The sequence below is a fragment of the Ptychodera flava genome, chromosome 4 (assembly GCF_041260155.1).
Source record: "Ptychodera flava strain L36383 chromosome 4, AS_Pfla_20210202, whole genome shotgun sequence".
Lineage (NCBI taxonomy): Eukaryota > Metazoa > Hemichordata > Enteropneusta > Ptychoderidae > Ptychodera > Ptychodera flava.
Genome location: NC_091931.1, coordinates 49,798,321 through 49,819,180, shown reverse-complemented (window position 1 = coordinate 49,819,180; position 20,860 = coordinate 49,798,321). Strand labels below are relative to the sequence as shown.

Sequence of the window (20,860 nt, the reverse complement as noted above, 5' to 3'; positions counted from 1 at the left end):
TCCCCAAGCAGGCATTTGCATCCGTAACGCGCTTCGTACCAATGGTAGAGCAATTAACACCTTTAAACAATAGCGCACGTGTCACGTTTCCAGACCGGTGGGTGGAGGGACGGTGTCGGAACGGAGCGAGCGAAGCGAGCGGAGTTTCGACAATTTGGACAGCTAACCCCAATTCCTGGCCCCCACTGTACTTCACCCGATACAAAAAACTAAGCAGTCGGAGATTGTGACAGTGTTTTGAAGAAAGTGCAAATTTATATCATTTTAACCTTATTAGTTAGTCAGTGCCGCAATTACGGGGCGTCTGTGTTTTGTGTACGGCGATTTTGACGTCATCAGTTTGTGGATATACCACTTGTAAAATGATGCCGGCCTTCGCAACGCCGGACACTCTCACTATACTCGCAGGGCTAGACCGGCACATACACGACATGTAGATCCCCATTGCAGAAAGCTTTACCACACAGTCAAATATATGGAGCTACGATATTTGTGCAGTATCCTATACATAGCTCTGGGTGGCAGGGCGGTGAGTTACCGGCGTTATACGGCCTGGCCGTGTAAGGCCAGTAACTCACAGCCCTGCCGCCCAGAGCTACATTAATCAGTATACAGAGAAATAGCGGCTGCTTGATCAGTGTTTGTCAAGTCGGGCGCGTTCGCGTTCTACATGTACTACAGAAAACGTTGCCTCGAATCTAAACGGAGCATTTTAGCCCGAGTAATTTCTCTTTTGCCACACTCTGTTTAGAGGCTAAACCCACGGTTATGTGATGTTTGATACATAGCGGCCGCTGCGTGGTATGCAATTTTACAATGCATACCCACACGGCGGCCGCTATGTATCGAATCACACACGTAACCGTGGGCTAGCGGCTAGCCATCGTTTTGTTGGGGTAGGACTCCATGGTTTGGGCACAGACTGTCTACGGTTTGGGAGAAGCGGCCCTACACTGTACAGCGAGGGGATCGCTGGTCGCCGGCGTGTACTGTACTAGCGACGGGACCGCCGGCCGCTGGCTTACCACCTCAAGGGGGTACATTGAGGCACGCCATGAGCGAGGGGACCGCTGGCAGCCGACGAACCACCACGAATGTTTTGTCCACTTGTAACTGTTTAACATAGAATGGGACGTGTCGGTAACTTGGACGTCCATGAGATGATATTGAAGACTAGAAGCTGAGAGTTATCGCTGAAATACCCAAAATATCTTGTCCAACATCCGAGTGTGATGATCCAAAACCCTCTGGCACTAAACTCTAACAATCACGTTGAGAATTATTCAATTTACATGTTGGGCTTTTTCTGCGGGGTGTCCCACTCTGTTTTCTTTTCTCGAACGGGCCTCTTTTTTTTCTACTGTTTTTTTTGTTTTTTGTTTTTTTGGGTTTTTTTTGTAACTATGGAAGACCGGTCACGACATGCGACATGCGAGTTTTTAAAACTGCGATCTGCGGTTAGGGTTAGGGTTAGGGGTAAGGGTTAGGGTTAGGGTAGGGGTTAGGGTAGGGTTAGGGGTTAGGTTTTCTCTGGTAAAAAGCCTTACTTCGCTCTCAACCCTGGAGGTTAGGCCAAGGGAGGGAAAAATTGTAACGGCATAACTTAGGGTTAGTTACCGTTAGGGGTTAGGGGTTAGGGTTAGGGTTAGGTCGCAGATCATTAAAGACGCAGGTCGTATGTCGCAGGTCGTGACCGGTCTTCCCTACATGTCGGAGTCCTAACGTGGCCGCTATTTCTCCCAGGGTGTATCCATTTTAGAAGTATGCAGAAATAAGCTTGTCTCTACCTCTGTAATCCATCGTTAGGAGGAGAACGAAATGACATGTATGCAAACGCCATATTTGTTTTGCAACTCGCATGTCGCAGTTTAAGAACTCGCATGTCGCAGTTTAAGAACTCCCAGGTCGCAGTTAAAAATAACTCGCATGTCGCATGTCGTGACCGGTCTTCCATAGGTAACCTCGTTTTCGGTTTGTTTGTTTTGTTTTGTTTTTGTAACCTCGTTTTGGTTTTTTTCAAGCTAACCTCGTTTTGGTTTCTTTTCAGCCTCAACGCCAGCGCGATCTCGATCGACTTTTCAGTTGTGAATATCTTTCTTTTTTTTAGTCAGACCTGATGGTGGTTCGCTTTGTTTTTTGTAGAAGTGAAAGTACTATTTCAGGTTTTGTTTTTAAGCATTTCAATATTTTTTGTGTGTGCTTGATTTTTTTTTTGCTTTTTTCCCTATATCAGCATTCATTGCACCTTTATATCAAATACACGTGCATGTACGTCAATAAGTATGGGATTGTGGTATTTTCAGATTTTTGCAAACAGTTTATCTTCTCATTACGGTTTAAAGAGTATTTTACAATTAAGTATTACATAACATTCTCCCCTTTTTTGCAATAATACTTTTCTCGTTTATTTTCTTCCGTAATTCCATCGAATTTTTATTTCAATCGAGAACGACGGTTGCACGTCATCTTTATCTGTACAGACACATTCAAATATTTAATGACACATATTTTCAAATGAATGTTATTTTTGTGAAAAAGTACATTAATAAAATACAATGATATGGACGAAAGAAATTTTTTCTTTATTATTCATACACGTTTTATACTTTATTTAGAAAGAAAATTTGACAGTTTATTTTTACTCTATGACGATAAATATTTTTGAAACATTTGGCGCGCCGTAGTGGTCCTCGTAGGCTGTTGAGGAATTTGTACGCGATCTAATTGATGGAGATCGGGCAGAGTGTCTGTTATGTGCGTTGTAATTAGAAATGGAGTCATTGTTCACATCGGTATTTGTATTGCATGGCGTATTGAGTTCCTGTCGCATGGACTCGCAGTTAGATTAAAGTCCATGACATCTATTTCGTAGTTGTTTATTTTCAGTCGTTTTCATAGAGAGCTGTGTTATTAATCAGAGTTTACGGCCTGAAGTTTCAAAAATATTTATCGATTAAGTGCAACTATAAACACGCACTATGATGCAACCGCGATCCCTCAGGACCGGCACAAGCCTTACTAGTATGGCGAGAGTGTTCGGCCTTCGCAACGCCGGACACTCTCACTATACTCGCAGGGCTAGACCGGCACATACACGACATGTAGATCCCCATTGCAGAAAGCTTTACCACACAGTCAAATATATGGAGCTACGATATTTGTGCAGTATCCTATACATAGCTCTGGGTGGCAGGGCGGTGAGTTACCGGCGTTATACGGCCTGGCCGTGTAAGGCCAGTAACTCACAGCCCTGCCGCCCAGAGCTACATTAATCAGTATAGGCCTACAGAGAAATAGCGGCTGCTTGATCAGTGTTTGTCAAGTCGGGCGCGTTCGCGTTCTACGTGTACTACAGAAAACGTTGCCTCGAATCTATTAAACGTAGTGTTTTAGCCTGAGTAATTTCTCCTTTGCCACACTCCGTTTAGAGGCTAAACCCACGGTTATGTGATGTTCGATACATAGCGGCCGCTGCGTGGTATGCAATTTTACAATGCATACCCAGTGTTTTCATTAGAAGCCGGCAGCCGGCGAAATTGTACGTCTGTGACAGCACTTTCGCCGGCTGTAATTTGGGGGAAAATATTATAAAATGGCATAAACTTTGGTTAATACTTCACAAATTATGACCATCGACTGAGTGACAAAAGTACACGACGTTTGGGCTTGGCGCGACAAACGAGCCAAAAACGGACGAACGTGCACACGCATAGTAGGCCAGGCTCCGTGTACAACTTGGGCTATGTATACATACAACGTCTTTTTATGCGAGGTCAGACTAGGTCAGTGTACTGTTCTAATATCTTATATCATTGGGTGAAAGTACGCCTGTCCTCTGTAAGCGGCAATATCATTGGGTATATTTCCCTGACCTCATTAATATTCTGCTACGAGTCAAAAAAGTGGCGACCGGCCATAGGAAAGCGTGTAGCTGTCAGCGATCACGTTTTGATGTGGTAATGAGCCGAGTGCAGCCGTCCGATGAATGTATCAATATAATTTTTTTAGTATTTTGGTGAGGTGTTCTTCAGAGAGCGAAATCAAAGTCATGCATCGCCAACATGTTGTATTACGTGCGCTAAGTACGCGTACGCGACTATGACGCCAGAGCAAGGGATTTGTTTATAGAACTGTTCTAGAAAGTACGTGATCAACCATCTACGTTAAAATGCTAAAATCCTGAAAGTGGTATAAACTCGCGGTTGTGGTTGCAATTCGATATTTTACCCCCGAAAACGGTGATTTGGCGGTGTACAAAATTTTGAAAAATATTGTACGTCTCAGGGCTGCTTTTCACGTATATTTCTTGTGATTTCAACTCAAAGGAAAGTGGAATGGGCACGCTCTACCGTATCTGCCGCCTATGTTGTAATAACTTATAAGGTAAGAGATATCATTTCCGGCGTTTAGCCGATTGTAATGCACTTGTATGATTGGAATTCATGACAGATTATCTTGACCAGGCTAAACGAATACAATTTGGAAGGGTAACCGATTTTCAAAAATGTCCTCCAACGTCCCCCATCAACGTAGCTCAATGAAACTGCCATCCTTTGTTCATCTATATTTATCGATTGAATAACTTGAATGACGTTGCTCACAAACACATGAGTACGCGAAAATGGGACATTTTTGAACTGCAGGTGCTTGACCTGTCACTGCCGATACTGAAAACATTGAGGTCACGATCGTACTACGTCAAACAGAAAGCTCGAAAAGTTCGCAAATTACGACTTATCATGCTCTCTCTGCTGTGCCATGATGTTGTAGTGAGGGTAGTCACGAGGTTAACCACGACCGAATTTTTCCTAATTTGGCCTTGCATAGCGTTAAATCAAAGGCCGAAATTAGCCGATGTCCCAAACCAGACACGAAGACTTCGAAGTCAGTGACGTAATCGAGTTGAGATGTGGGCATGCGCAGTCGTTCGAAAACGACCCTCCAAAATAAGAGTGGCAACGAAATGTTTAAAAATTTGGGCAAAGTTGCGGTCGTTTATGAAAAATTCAAAAAACCGATTAAAGATTTCATACTTGTACTAATTTGAAATCTCCGGTTTAGCCAAAAGCATCCCTTTATTTCAAGCGTCGTAACCGACACCAATTTATTTGATTGCAAATGCTGCACATTTAATTTTACTGGTTTTATAGACAATTTGAAAGTAGGTACTCATTTATAAAAAAGTTCCGGCTTTCCATAATGTCAAGTGTAAGATTGAGAAAAAGTTCGGCTTTTCTATTACATAATACAATCGTTAAAACTTGTACCAGCGCACTAATACATTACGGCTTGAAATCTATTTATTTCAAGATTATTTGGTTTCCGCTACCCCCGATACCGATCAATACGTAGCGGAGACGTCCGCGAAAACAAAATTGTGCCCCGATCCTGCATTGTATAGGAGTGGTTGGCACTTAAGCGGATACAAAAGTAACTGGACTCCGTTACAATACTACATTTGGTAAACTGATAAGTTCACATGCGAACAAGTAACATAGCAGAGAACTAAGTTTAAAATTTAGCATGAAAAAGTCACTAGAAAAATGAGAACTAGCCTAAACGTCTATGTCACCATTACGTAAAACGAGCAGCAATACTGATTGTAAGCAGCAGTAGTATAAATAAAATTTATAATTCTAAACAAACGTTTCTTGGTAGACTGCTTTCTGAGTGCGGGATTAGATTGTAGTATACGACGTATATTTCATCTTGCATACTGTCATAAATTGTGCTTTCGGAAAATGTGTTTCCTCTTTTAATGCTAAAGAAAACAGACGGCGGCATCAAAAAACTCGTTAATACTGTTTTAGTTTACACCACACTAATATTAAATGAATTTATAAATGATTTATGATAGAGTAATATTTGAAACTTAAAAGCAGAGTCAGACGAACTTTTAGTGAAATATCCATAATGATAAGTCTCAACATCTACGTTATAATATTCATGGTAATTGCCTCTTAGAGATCTACTACTAATTATGGCACGGCATACAAATTAAGCTAACTTAATAAAGGAAGACCACAATGTATCATATTGTTTGTTTTCTTTGTTCAGCGTTTTATTTCTCAGAGTCAAAACTCCTCTTCTTCTCTTTTTCCTTCTTGTTCTTTTTCAATTTTACCAGTAAACCAACCAATATGGTGCTACCGCGTCGATTAGTGGACCACTCAATCCGTTCATTGCTGAATTGAGGATCAAGTTGAGTTTTCAACTTAAGAGTTTCCGGCCTTTTTTCGTAACTTCCGGGTTGGATGTAAACTTGAAACACAACCTGCGCATTGTACGCCCTCCCTTCATCTCGAAATCTGTTGGAATAATTAATGGCGATTTACAAATTTACAAAAAAGCAGTTTAAAGTTGTTAGACCGAGGATCAATAACCAGTCTGAATATTATTGCATCATATTAAAATATCTAAAGACATTATAAATACTCTTGTGTGTTTAGTTGCTTGCAGTGTTGTTTTAAAGGGCTAAATGCTTTGCCTTGAACCTTAAACAAATTTCACCTTTCAACGGACGAAAATAGGAAGTAGTACAAACTCATACATCGTATGTCAACCTGATCTTATTGCCCATATCAGAATAACACGTGCTTTTATTTTCGTCTGTGACCGAGTTTTCAAAGAGTCGCGAAGTCATATCAACATATAGTATGGCGAAAATGTTCGATTTGGTTGCTATGGTGTGACATTGGCTGAGATGTTTATATAAACCAGACTGAAAAATTATTATGTCCTTTGGACCCAGTTGGCTAAATGATCCTGTTTGTTGAGCCCAACCAGCTGACTTGATAAAAATTAGAATTATGCAATTGATATTGAAATTTTGATATGGCCTACAGTATATGAACATCATCATTGGACAGCGTTGTTCTTCTTAATCAGCAAATTTTTGAACCATTATATAAAGGGTTCGTATATGAAGATAATCCATGAATGATAAAATGGATTTTGAAAACGAGTTTTCATCTGCGGAAAGAAGAAAGGGTCAACGGAAAAACAATTACGTCAATATCGGATGTGTTTTACGTATAATTATGGGCCGTTTTGGCCAGTATGAGAATCGTCATAACTAAACTGAAAGTGCGTCTACTGACAGAGTTGTGTCTTCAAATCTTTTGTACTCACATGCTTGGGGAAGCATAGGTTTCTAAGGCAGCATATATGATGCTCGGTGTCACGAAAACTTGCTTTGTGTTATGACCGATTGTATTATTTTCATCGAGATGATCTTCACATTCGCGAAGCTTATTGCCGCCCATTGCCACGTCACATGTAAATCGAAAGTACGAACTTTCCTAAGTCTGTCGTGTAGAACATGCTCGTGTAATGTATTTTGAACATCTTGGACCACGTATTCTCTGCATTCTTTACTAACACGTTTTCTTACACAGTACATGACAGGAAACAATCACAAAATCGATAAACAATATACATGTATTGAGGCAATCTATCTCGGGGAAAATAAGTAAGTGTTGTGAATCAGTCCTCAATTAAAAAAAAAACATTACCCGTTTTCAGAATCCTACGTGCAGGTCCAGATGTGGGGGAGGTTGGGGGAGTATGAATAACAGAAGTACACATCTAGGCAAATATATAGGCTGGTAAATATCCGCCGCAATTAAAATGCATATATGCGGCAAGACAGACAGCAATCATTGCCTGAAGGGCCGGTGGAATAATACAAAAGCTAAAACGTTAGGTGCCCTATAGTTTAATGTTGCAATATTATAAATTACTTATAAAAACAAGTGTGTAACGTAAAAAGAAAAGCAGATGAGGTTACATTTTTAGATTAATTGACATTACTTCATCATCTAATTATCCCAATTAGTTCCAAACGTGTTCTACCTAGTCGAGAAAAGAACTTTACCACCATTTGTTCAACTGAACGAAATAAGATATCAACATAATTAAATGAGTTCATAGACAACCTGGTAGAAGTAAAGAACCGGTTTGCAGTATTGGAAGTACAGACTCTTCCTTTGTCCCATGGAATGCACGATGCCAATATCGCAAACGTTTAAATCTTCACCACGCTTTTCAATTCTAAAACATGCATTAAAATGTTGGAGTTAGTTTATCCTGATGAGAGAAATATCATACTATGTGATGAATTGACCCTTCATGACCCTTTCTAGATTTTCAGAAGATCGCCCTCTATCTTTCTTAAGGCCCTCTGACACAAAGGTCAAGAAACTTCTTGGTAAAACAATTAAAAGGTTAAAGATTAAATTACATCTACGCAGACACGTTTTTCTTCCACTGTCTTAAAGCAAGTAGACATGCCACGTGGATCTCACTAACACTCCAGCCAAAAGTAGGACTGTAGGCGCAACGATGTAAGTTGATTTCCTTTTATGACTTTCCAATTATTTAGAAGACCATTTTGAATGCAGTGCTTAGATATTTTAGTAGAATTTAGTTCTTTTATTCCGTTTACTTTGGACTTGATTTGCCTCGACTCTCCGATGTAGACAATGAATGACCTTGTATTTTAATCTCTTTATTTACCCAGTTTTCACCGCTTCTTGAATAAACCTATCCTAAACTAAAGCAACTGAGGGTGGTTATTTCTTGGAGTGGTTGGCACTTAGCGGATACAAAAGTAACTGGACTCCGCCACAGTGAAAAATCGTCGCAAGTGAAAAATTGCTGAAAACCAGTGAACCATTGGACAAGACACTGGCTCGAGTGCACAGCGGACACTGGCATATAGGCTATGCAAGGTAGGCCAACTGTATGCACATATACAGCCAACTACAACTGACTCAAAGAAACTATAATGGATGAAAATAAAGTAGAAGGAGCTGAACAACCAGCTCACACAGAATCTCAAAATGAAGATCAAGGAGATATTTCTAAGGCAGAAAATACCACAGAACAAACAAAGGAAGGGGCGGTTCCCAGTGGGACTGCTGAAGGTGGATCTACTGCCCGTGCTGAAGGGCGCCCTCTACAGGACAGTAGTAAAAACGAAAGAGGACTGCTCTATGCTACCTTGAACACTGAAAAGGCCCTGTCAAGCATTTGGAACCAAACAAGGGGAGTTCTCATCGACCTCAGGGGGATGCAGGATCCAACAGAACGCAAAATTGATACAGCAGAGACACTTTCCAAGGAATACGAACAAACTTGGAACAAACTTCAGAGACTTTATCAACAAGACAAGACTCCAGAAGGTAAGGAGCATGCAGAATTAACGGAAATAAGCTTCAATAGGAACATTGAACAAGCAAATGAATACATTAACGATGCAAAGACAAGGAGAGCTGAAAACAGCGCCCTCAACTTCAAATCACCATCCGAACGAGGATCTACACAAGGCAGCTTACGTAGTTCACACAGAACCAGATCATCAACATCATCCAGAACAAACGCATTAAAGGCACAAGGCAAGGCACGCTCTGCAGCAAGAGAGGCAGAGTATATGAAGACAATAGCCCATCATCAAGCTAAGATCAAAGTTATCGAAGCTGAAATGAAAGCAGAAAAGGCAAGGATAGATGCAGAAACCCTCCAGCAAGTAGCGGAAGAAAATTCCTTACCAGTACAGACACTTACTACACCAGACCAGTCATCGAACGACCATGTATCACGATACATTGCAATGAAAAGAGAAATGAAGCATGATCCATTACCAACACTGAACTTTACCGAGTTCGTACCCAAAGCACAAAACAAAGACTTAGAATCATCCCCTCTACTGATACAACCAGGACAGGGAACACCAACAGAATCAGGTGAGACAGTCACACCTACTTCAAATCAACAGACACCTACAACAAGCCAGAATAACAACAACATACAACCTCTGACGGAGATAGCCCAAATGATGGCCCGTCAACGTTTACCACTACAACAACCAATAACATTTGGAGGCGACCCAACCATGTACATGTCATGGAAAAGATCATTCGAGGCCACTGTAACAACGGCCTGCATACAGACATCTGAGAAACTTGACTTCCTCCATAAATACACGCAGGGAGATCCGCAGAAAATCGTCGAAGACCATCTACAACGTTACGTAGACGACCCAGACGAGTCATACAGAGAGGCTTGGATAGAACTAGAAGACAGATTTGGCAACCCTGCAGTCATCACCGCAGTAATCCTGGAAAGACTGAAGTCCTTCCCGAAAGTTAAACCAGACGAAAGCAAAAAGCTACTCGAACTATCAGACTTGTGCTCTAACACAGAGGCACACATAAGAAAACTTCCTGACCTTTCGTCCCTCAATACACCACAGGGACTCAAGCCCGTCATGGAGAAGTTACCAAGATTCGTCCTCAACAAGTGGAGAGATAACGTGGATCATACAAACGACGCCACAAAACATTTCCTCCATTCAAGTTCTTCAAAGACTTCCTGAAAGACACAGCGAAAGCAGCATGCGATCCTGATATTCCAAGACCAGACGACACACACCCTGGAACAAGTAAGTCAAAATCCAGTCAACAAACGAAGACTAGAGCGCGTGTACACGCAACGAAATCATCAAATGAAGAAAAACAATGTCTCTTCACGAGGCTACAGGACATGACCTGAAAGATTGCAAAGCATTTGCAAAGCAACCAGTTGCTGACAGAATTGAACTGTGTAAGAAGAAAGGCTTATGCTTTAAATGCACTAAGAAACATCTCGCCAAAGACTGCACATCGACCATCGAGTGCGCCATATGCAAGAGCAAGAAACACATCACCTGTCTCCACGCTACACCCGGTGACAGGTCTAAGCAGAAAACAACCGAAGCTAAACCAGAAGATAAAGAAAAGGAAACCCAAGAAGCTACAACAAAATGTACCAGACTCACGAAATGCCCAGCCGGTGTGGGAAGTCCTCGCAAAGGTGTATACACAAGACCGACCAGCAGACTACATAGAAAACTTAGTAGTCCTAGACGACCAGTCCAACGCCTGTATGGGTGACAGCCACCTCTTCGACGCACTGAAGATACACGGCCCAGACCTTGAATACGAACTGTCAACATGCAGCGGCAAAGGAGAACTCAGAAAGGGACGACGTAGCAACCGCGTCATCATAGAATCACATGATGGAAAGAAGAAATTCTCTCTTCCTGTCCTGCTAGAAAACGACAACATACCGAGCGACAAGAACGAAATACCCACACCAGACATCTGCAAGGCCTTCAAACATCTGAAGCCCATCATCGATTACATTCCAGAACCAAAAAGAACGTCGGAATTCATCTCCTCATCGGCAGAAACTGCCCAGAACCACTGAAAGTCAGAGAAACAAGAAACGGACCTGTAAATTCGCCTTGGGCTCAACGCACCGACCTAGGGTGGACAATTTCAGGCGAACTGTGCCTAGAGACAGCAAGAGGTGTAATCCGCACTTCAGTACACCGTACGACTGCAACCCTCAACGGCTACAACGAATCAGCGCTCGAATGTAATCATCACATCCACATCAAAGACATAATAAGCCCGAAACCCGTCAACTTCGGCACCACCGTCTTCAAGCGGACACCTTACGACGAACAAAAGGCACCCTCCATTGAAGACAAGCAATTCCTGGACATCATGCAACGAGAAGTCCATGTAAATGAGGAAGGAAATCTAGAACTTCCTCTCCCCTTCAGGCAAGACCCAAAGAAATTACCGAACAACCGACAATCAGCTCTGAACCGATTCTACAATCTACAGAATCAGTTTCAGCGTAAACCACAAATGATGGAAGAATACTTTCAGTTTATGAAGAAAATAACGGAACGTGACCACGCAAGTCCTGTTCCAGAAGATGAAATAGATGCCGAAAACGCATGGTACTACCACACTTTGGTGTCTACCATCCCAAGAAATGGCAGATCAGAGTAGTATTCGACTCTAGTGCAAAGTACAATGGAATATCCTTGAACGATGCATTGCTTCAGGGACCTGACCAAATGAACAGCCTCCTCGGTATCCTGCTACGATTCCGACGCGAGCAGACAGCAGTAATGGGCGACGTAGAACAAATGTTTCATAGCTTCCACGTCAACAAAGAACACAGAGACTATCTGCGCTTCTTTTGGTTCAAAGACAACGACCCCACGAAACCAGTAATTCAGTACAGAATGAACGTACACCTGTTCGGCAATGTCTCCTCACCAGCCATTGCTACCTTTGGACTGAGAAAGATCGCTGAAGACGGCGTATCTACATACGGAGAAGACGTGAAAGAGTTCATCGACAAGAACTTTTACGTCGACGACGGACTAACCTCAGCACCAGATGCACAGAAAGCTATTAGTCTCATCAATAGAACAAGAGACTTACTAGCGACCAGAAACGTTAACTTCCACAAGATCGTTTCAAATGATGAAGAAGTCATGACAGCACTTCCAAACGAAGTACGAGCCAAAGATCTACAGAGTTTGGATTTCAACCAAGACACCTTACCGACACAGAGATCATTAGGGGTCAAGTGGTCTCTAGAGGCGGACGCATTCACATTTGAAGTAGACTTGAAGGAGAAGCCATTCTCATGGCGGGGAGTACTGGCGATCGTCAACTCAATATACGATCCACTCGGTATACTCGCACCAGTTTCCATAGAAGGAAAACTAATACTACGAGGCCTCATGACAGAAACTAAAGGATGCAACTCATCAAACCTTGGATGGGATGAAACATTACCAGAGAAATATTTGCCCAGATGGACCCGCTGGTGCAACAACCTCAACTACATCACAAAGATACAGCTACAGCGATGCTACACTCCACCCACCTTCGGACCCATAAAGAAAACTGAGTGTCACATTTTCTCTGACGCCAGCAATGAAGCCATAGGTGCTGTAGCGTACATGCGGTTAATTAACCATGAAGACAACATCAACGTATCATTCATACTTGGCAAGGCAAAGGTAAACCCGACTCATGCAGTCTCCATACCTCGCCTAGAACTGTGTGCAGCCGTCCTAGCAACAGAACTCGCACAGAAGATCACATCAGAAATCGGCCTGAACATCGACAACGTCATATATCACACGGACAGCGAAATCGTCCTTGGATATATAAACAACAGTTCGAAACGTTTCCACGTATACGTAGCGAACAGAGTAGAAAAGATACACAACATCTCATCACCACACCAGTGGCGACATGTGTCTACACACGAAAATCCAGCTGACATCGCATCACGCAGTGTACCAGCCCAAAAACTCAACTCAACTATCTGGCTATCAGGACCAGCATTCCTTTGGCAGCGAGACGAGCAAGACAACCATGAAGAAACAGAACACAAATACACAGTAAGTGACGAAGACCCTGAGGTCCGCAAACAACTTGCTGTCCTCAACACATCAACGAAGGAAGTAGAACAAGACGACTTAGGTGCTCACCGATTTCAACGATTCTCATCATGGAGATCCTTGAAGAGAAGTATTGCCAACTTAATAGGCAAAATTCGACAAAGAAACCCACCAGAAAAAACAGACAAAAAGGAGAAAGAGAAGTCTCCAGAAGAACTGAAAATTGAGATGATGGCACAAGCAGAAACCATCATCCTACGCTCAGTACAGAAAAGTGTGTTTCATAAAGAATATGAAATACTATCTGCAGCAAAGTCAGCAGGCACGGACAACAACAGACTACAGAAACGGAACCCCATCAGCCGGATGAACCCATTCATCGATGAAAAAGGACTCATCCGCGTTGGAGGAAGACTTCGTCAATCTGACATCGACCTCTGCGGCCGACACCCCATCATCCTCCCACAGGACAACCACATTTCACGACTTATCATCGATCATGTACATCGACAAGTACAACATCAAGGCAGACAACTCACCCTGTCAAACGTCAGAGCTAATGGCTATTGGATCATGGGTGTACATGACATGGTAAGAAGTATACTACACAAATGTGCGATATGTAGAAGACTGAGAGCAAAACCACTCACTCAACTCATGGCCGACCTACCGTCGGACAGAACAGAGAAAACCCCACCATTCACCAACGTCGGAATGGACGTATTCGGCCCCTGGACTATAGCTTCCCGCAAAACCAGAGCCGGTACGTCTGAAGCAAAGAGATGGGCAGTTATCTTTGTCTGTCTCTACACTACAGCAGTACACATAGAAGTAATAGACTCCATGGACACTTCATCCTTCATCAATGCCCTACGTCGCTTCATAGCTATACGCGGCAACATCAAGAAACTCAGATGTGACCAGGGCACAAACTTCATTGGCGCAAAGAACGAACTTCAGGCAGCAGCCAAAGAGCTGGATCAAGACCGCATCAAGAAATTCCTTACAACGAGAGACTGCGAGTGGATTTTCAACCCACCTCACGCATCACACTTCGGCGGTATATGGGAACGACAAATTGGTACCATCAGACGCGTTCTTGACTCTATGCACTATCAACTAGGCAAGCAACAATACACACATGACTTGCTGACAACTCTCATGGCAGAAGCCAGCGCCATCGTCAACTCCAGACCTATAACAACTGTATCATCAGATGCAAACGATCCTCAAGCTCTCACCCCAAACATGCTACTCACAATGAAGACTCAATCACCGACCCCACCACCAGGCTCATTTGTCCAACAAGACATCTACAGTAGAAAACGTTGGCGACGCGTACAGTATCTAGCTGATCAATTCTGGATACGATGGAGAAAAGAATATCTACAAAGCCGTCAGCCACGACCAAAATGGAACAAATCTACAATCAACGTCAAAGAAGGAGACGTGGTTCTTTTGAGAGAGAAAGAATACGCAAGAAACAGCTGGCCCCTCGCTCGCATAGTGAAGGTCTACCCCAGCGATGACAACAAAGTACGCAAAGTAGACGTCATGATCTACAAAGATGGCGAACATCGAACCTACCTCAGACCAATTAGTGAATTAGTTTTGATTGAAAGTACAAATTGAACTCTGTGATTGAATTCAATGAACACTACTTACGGACTCTATTAGTATGAACCCTTTCGTATATACTCTTAGCTTTTAGAATTTATTTAGACCTAAAATATTATTAGGCATTTATTCTATTTGAAATTTATGATTAGTAAAAATTCAGCTTACCGCGCATTTTTAGACGGGGAGTGTGATGAATTGACCCTTCATGACCCTTTCTAGATTTTCAGAAGATCGCCCTCTATCTTTCTTAAGGCCCTCTGACACAAAGGTCAAGAAACTTCTTGGTAAAACAATTAAAAGGTTAAAGATTAAATTACATCTACGCAGACACGTTTTTCTTCCACTGTCTTAAAGCAAGTAGACATGCCACGTGGATCTCACTAACACTCCAGCCAAAAGTAGGACTGTAGGCGCAACGATGTAAGTTGATTTCCTTTTACGACTTTCCAATTAATTAGAGGACCATTTTGAATGCAGTGCTTAGATATTTTAGTAGAATTTAGTTCTTTTATTCCGTTTACTTTGGACTTGATTTGCCTCGACTCTCCGATGTAGACAATGAATGACCTTGTATTTTAATCTCTTTATTTACCCAGTTTTCACCGCTTCTTGAATAAACCTATCCTAAACTAAAGCAACTGAGGGTGGTTATTTCTTGGAGTGGTTGGCACTTAGCGGATACAAAAGTAACTGGACTCCGCCACATACTATAATCAAGTCGTCTCGTGATTATTCAAAATTAATCAAGCCACCAAGTAAAATATTTTACACCAAGAGGTAATATCAAATTCTGTCGAAATCTCAACAACACAACGCACATTGTAGTCGTTCCATTCTAAGGCCATTTAAAGAAAATTCTTTTGTTTACCGTTGTTATAGTCTTATCTCGCCGGTCTGGGGAGTGTACTCACTGCTGAGAGGTACTTCGAGATCTTTGACAGAGTAGAGACTCACAGAGTTGTTGGATATCAATGATGGTGGTTTATTACTGAAGTGTAAAGTTTACACATCAGATGCCCAGCTATCTCCGACTCACGATAGTGGGTGATTATCCCTTTTTTTAAAAGAAATTGTAGCATCCTAATTAGATTAAATTAGTTAAGCCTCCAATCGCTAATCGACTAGTATTTCTTGATTGGTTCAAATAATTAAAATATTCTTCCCTTCAAGAAATACATTACTAAACTTTCTCTGATAGGACATTGATCATATAAAATTTTACATAATCTGCATAAGTGACATCATCGTTATACAACATTTCCCTTATGTAATCGTCCCAGGGTCCTGTCTGGTATTGATGATACGAATTCACTCTACTGCCTTGACAATAGATGTCACTAGTACAAGTTTCTACCTGTATCCTTGATACTTAGGTATCAATGACGCAAATACATTGAATGTCCCTGACAACGGAGTTTTAACCAAGATGAAGGAAAATTCGTAATGATCATTAACCCTTACACAGACTTGGAAAGTTCAGCCGTCTCGTTCATTGACCTTTGTACAGATTCCGACATTACAAAAACAATATCAACAAGCCAAAGAAAATTTAGTCTGTAACACTCCCCTCATTTCAAGGAATGCGTCCCGCATTCGAGTATACTAAAACAATTTAACATACAAGTAAGTATTATTAGATAAAGTGAATAAATGCAATCAAAAAAATACATAATCGATTAAATGTTTGGATAACATACAACATAACTCAAAAAAAAATTAATATTATCCATTACATACATGCTAAGACTAAAGTATAGATGGTATACATACATATAGAATAAGACTGAATATATATCATGAAAGTAATAAAGTAACTTAAGAGACTGAAGTTATTTCCCTATTCTTTCTTAATGGAGGGGTCGAGGAAGTAATTCAATCGAGGCATTCGGTTCAAGACTTTCATCCATTTCGAAAGGGAAAAAAAACAACTACTGAAACTGATATAATATTTCCAAGGTTGAACTTAATTTAACTAACAATAGGCGAGCCTATGTCTGACCTGAGTCAACGGTACACACCTTGAAGTCAACACCCTGATTGTAAACAGTCGAGGTATTGCTAATTTTAGATCTGAATCCAAACAACAAGAAGTGTTATGTAACTCGCAGGGTCAAGGAATTGGGTCATTACATCCATACACTCGGTCAAACTGGAGCGCTCCATTTTCACAAATAAACACACAACGATTCACGCGAAGTCAACTTCTTTTCAGTCATTCACCTGACCACAGTTCCGAGGCACCACCAAGGTAAAGTTAACTTGTCTAACATACCTGGCTATTACGGCTTTGTCTGCTATTTTTACAGGATGTCTCTTAAGAAGTTCCGATAAAAGTATCTTTCAGGTTCTCATCATATTTCCATGTACTTTCTTTATGGAACAACCCTTTCACTTTACCAAATACATGTAATTTACCATTTCGATACCGGCTTATCAAACGTTATCAACTACAGTCACAAAATAAAATCGTTATTGGAGGCAGATTGGGTTTTATCGCCGATTTCTCAATTCATAGTTTCAGAGAATGACAGCTTAAACTATTCCCGTCCTTTTAACCTCGTGCTCCTCCCTTCTTGCGGGGGCGAAAAGTTCTCAATTTCTCTCTTCCCTCTTTTTGGAAAGCTATTTACTGAACGCAAAATAGCAAATTCAATACAAAATAATTTCTAGAGGTAAGTATTCATTAAACCATCAATAATTACAACTCACAATACACATCGTTTCTGTGTAAACAAGACTCAAATCAATAATGTCTTAGCTGCTGTACGTCGATGCTTCAACAAGTGCATCGATCCCTCAAAATAAAAAATAACACATATAAAATATTCTCTTACATGAAGTTTTCTCCATAACTTCGTACACAAGAGTGACTTTTACTCGTCGTGACTGTATAAAATTCCCTTTAAATCTCTTAAACTGGGCTTCTAAATAAACTAAAAAATACCAAGACATTATTCTTTTTTTCAAGTACCGTTTACACAGGCAATGCATCAATTACAGAAATACGTTTCGCATCTGATTTCCATAAAACATTAAACATATGAATGATAAAAGTAATTGGCGAATTACAACCAAAGAAATCCAAGTTGATTCAGCAGGTAGGATTACACTACACACAAACATTCATGCTGCTCAACCGGCCTCATAATGTGTATACAGTTGAATCCTTCAACGCATGACTTAATATCGAAATTTCTCATGCTTCAAAAGTCAAAAACGTTTGTAAATTTGCTATACGATAGAAAGCGCTCTTTGATAATGTAAAGCAAAGATAATCTGTCATGAATTCCAATCATACATGTGCATTACAATCGGCTAAACGCCGGAAATGATATCTCTTACCTTATAAGTTATTACACACTAACTGTTCCATCAAAGAAAAGATCGAAGGCATTTCAATAATTGAACCATAACCGTGAAATACACTATACGTGATGAGTCTTCGTGGGAATCGTTTGCTTAGAGTTTATCGAAAGTTAGTCAGTTATTTCATGCATAGAGTCCTTGATTGATGCTTCGAACGTCGATACGTTACTCACGAATGTCTTCACTGAAGAGGCCGGTGATGTGCGCGTGACGGTCCGATCGGTCTTCGCCGTCCGGTTCATGCTGATTAGTTATCCCATTTCGTGGCCACATCATCGGTGTTCTTGGTTGTTCTTAGTCGTTCCTCGAAGTTGGCATTTTTCGAACGTCGTCTCCTCCCTTAAGTTATTTGTAGAGTTTGCAGTGTCTGTCATGTTTCACAGAATCAGCTCTTACCGGATTCTTATATCTCGTAGTCGATCTGGCCTGCGGCCTCGACATTTTATCGTTGGGTTGGACTTTATATACCAGAAGAGCCCTCGTACTCGGGCTTTATCCTATACTTGATACACTGAAGAACAAATTATGTCGTTGACGTTCAACATTCAAAAGATGAAAGATGATACAAATTCCTCTGGGTATTATAGAAATTTTAACAACCACATACTCGTTCGGTGTCGAGAAAAGTTTTTTGCTAGCTGATTACAAAAATTGACGTCACATTCTATTTTGAAAGGATCTATTTCCTGAAGAAAAAAGTTTATATAAAGTGACCTTTCACACGATCACGAGCATTGTGTCGTCTGCAACTTTAGAACGATATCAGTTGGTCATGGGGAAACAGTCCCCCACACAAAAGAAGAAGATTTTGCATTTCATAAACTTAGCAAAAATGTACCGATGCACATTAAAAACAACAACAGCATGAGCCTTTAGTGCGTGATGAAATACCTATTACCTCATCAGCCACTCGGTTTTTTTTAATTCTTGCTGCAGCTCAAGTGTTATTACCGCCAGTGTGTTTCCAGAATCTCATTTTTACCCGGGTCTACGGCCTAGGTGAATAGAGTATTTCTGGCAACACTCAGCATTTCTAGGTACAAAACAGGTGCCATGGTCCTAATGGCCACGTATGTGTACTCAGTAATGTTTCAAACTTCATAAGAACCTTGAAGGGTCTGGTGAAATGTTATTGATAACACCGCTTGCTTAATGGCACAGACATCGCAAACATACATATATTTACCTCTGTCTGGTTCAGTGGATTTAATTGTCTCCAGGATTTGCTACACGATGTGCTTAAGAGTTGTAGAAATACTTCCATTCGTATCCTTGGAAAGCATCTTTTTAGGTCTTTTCGCACTTCAAAGGGATTGCGTTTTTCACCCCTTACATTCCCCTGCATGACAAGCTAGTGCTAACAAGGCAGTAGCTGCACTCTTCTTTTCCTCCTGCTCCCCCTTTTTAATGAGTGTTGATAACAATGGTATTGAACCAGTTTTCATAATAATGATTGCGTTTTTCTTGTTTGAGGCCAGAAAACCAAGAGTTTGAGATAATTCTGAGTTTGTGGTGTTGTCGTCAAACTTTGTACCCTTAACTCTTTGCTTCAAAACCTTGTAAAGATGAAATAAAACTTGCTCTTTACAATCAAATGAGCACTCTGCCTCTGTTGGCTTAATGTTTGTCATTATTACAGTCAACAATGCAGAAAATTGAACATCGCCAACTTCTAATAATGACTCGAAATTTTTGAAGGCATCGCGACTATTAAAGATCCATCTGTTTTCGATCGACTTTGAAGAATGATGAAGAACATGTAATATCTTCTGTCGCATTTCATCCTGTTGAAACAAAAAAGTTCAGTTTTCATATAAAGGAAGTACGTAAATCCATTTCCTTCGTTAACATACACGTTGCAAAACACAAGACTGTTTAAATTTGATACAATGATGATTGATATTCAAATCACTAATTGTTTCATCTCGTAATAAATTGTATCTACCACGATTTACACGCAGCACTATCACAAATGTGATCCAATTCATCAAAAGTAAATTCAGCAAAATCATTTACTCACACTATTATCATCATCATCATCCTCCGTGTCTGATGCTGTGCACTCATAATGCCAGCAGTTATTTGTGTGATTAAGAGTGCAAGTAATCCACTCTCTCCAAATTGAATGCCAAGCTTTCTACTGGCCTTACAATATACATGGCAAGTTTCCAGAACCATATCTCTTCCAGACAGGTAATCTTGGATCTTTCTGTCGTCTTTATGTTGATCTTGGCAATTGCTGCTGGATAAATGTTTAAGAAGCTTTTCGAATTCTGTTGCAGCTCCTAATCTTGCAAGATGATCGCCAAGTTGTCTCAGGTCATTTTTTAAGATCGATGCTGGCTTCAAGATATATCTATTGACAAGCCTCGCGGCATTGAAAGGATACGTCTTTATTTCCGTTGGTTGTCGCTTGAGAGCGATTATCACTCCTCTCATCTGTGTCATAACATGTTCAACGTGCTTTTGTTGTAGCCCTTCACAACGGGGAATTTCTCTATCGACTCGAAATTCACGTATTCTTGTTTATAGTTAGGCTCTGAAGAAAATGATAAAAAGGGAATATCATGTGGAGAACAAATCAGATGGAAAGATTGAAAAACTGGTCGAACA

At 41.0% G+C, this 20,860-nt stretch overlaps 2 protein-coding genes across 2 annotated transcripts; both read left to right on the top strand.

The window, feature by feature from the left end:
* Window positions 1–8,120: 8,120 nt before the first annotated feature.
* LOC139132323 (uncharacterized) lies at window positions 8,121–10,378 on the top strand. The gene is made up of 2 exons (XM_070698713.1): window positions 8,121–8,345; window positions 8,522–10,378. Exon 2 carries the CDS (start codon window positions 8,789–8,791, stop codon window positions 10,376–10,378), a length of 1,590 nt encoding a protein of 529 aa, XP_070554814.1. The 5' UTR covers window positions 8,121–8,345; window positions 8,522–8,788.
* Window positions 10,379–11,896: 1,518 nt separating this feature from the next.
* On the top strand, window positions 11,897–15,515 carry LOC139132076 (uncharacterized). Its single transcript, XM_070698468.1, has 2 exons — window positions 11,897–15,301; window positions 15,478–15,515. The coding sequence occupies exon 1, from the start codon at window positions 11,915–11,917 to the stop codon at window positions 14,891–14,893; it is 2,979 nt and encodes a 992-aa protein (XP_070554569.1). The 5' UTR covers window positions 11,897–11,914; the 3' UTR covers window positions 14,894–15,301; window positions 15,478–15,515.
* The last annotated feature ends 5,345 nt before the right edge of the window (window positions 15,516–20,860 follow it).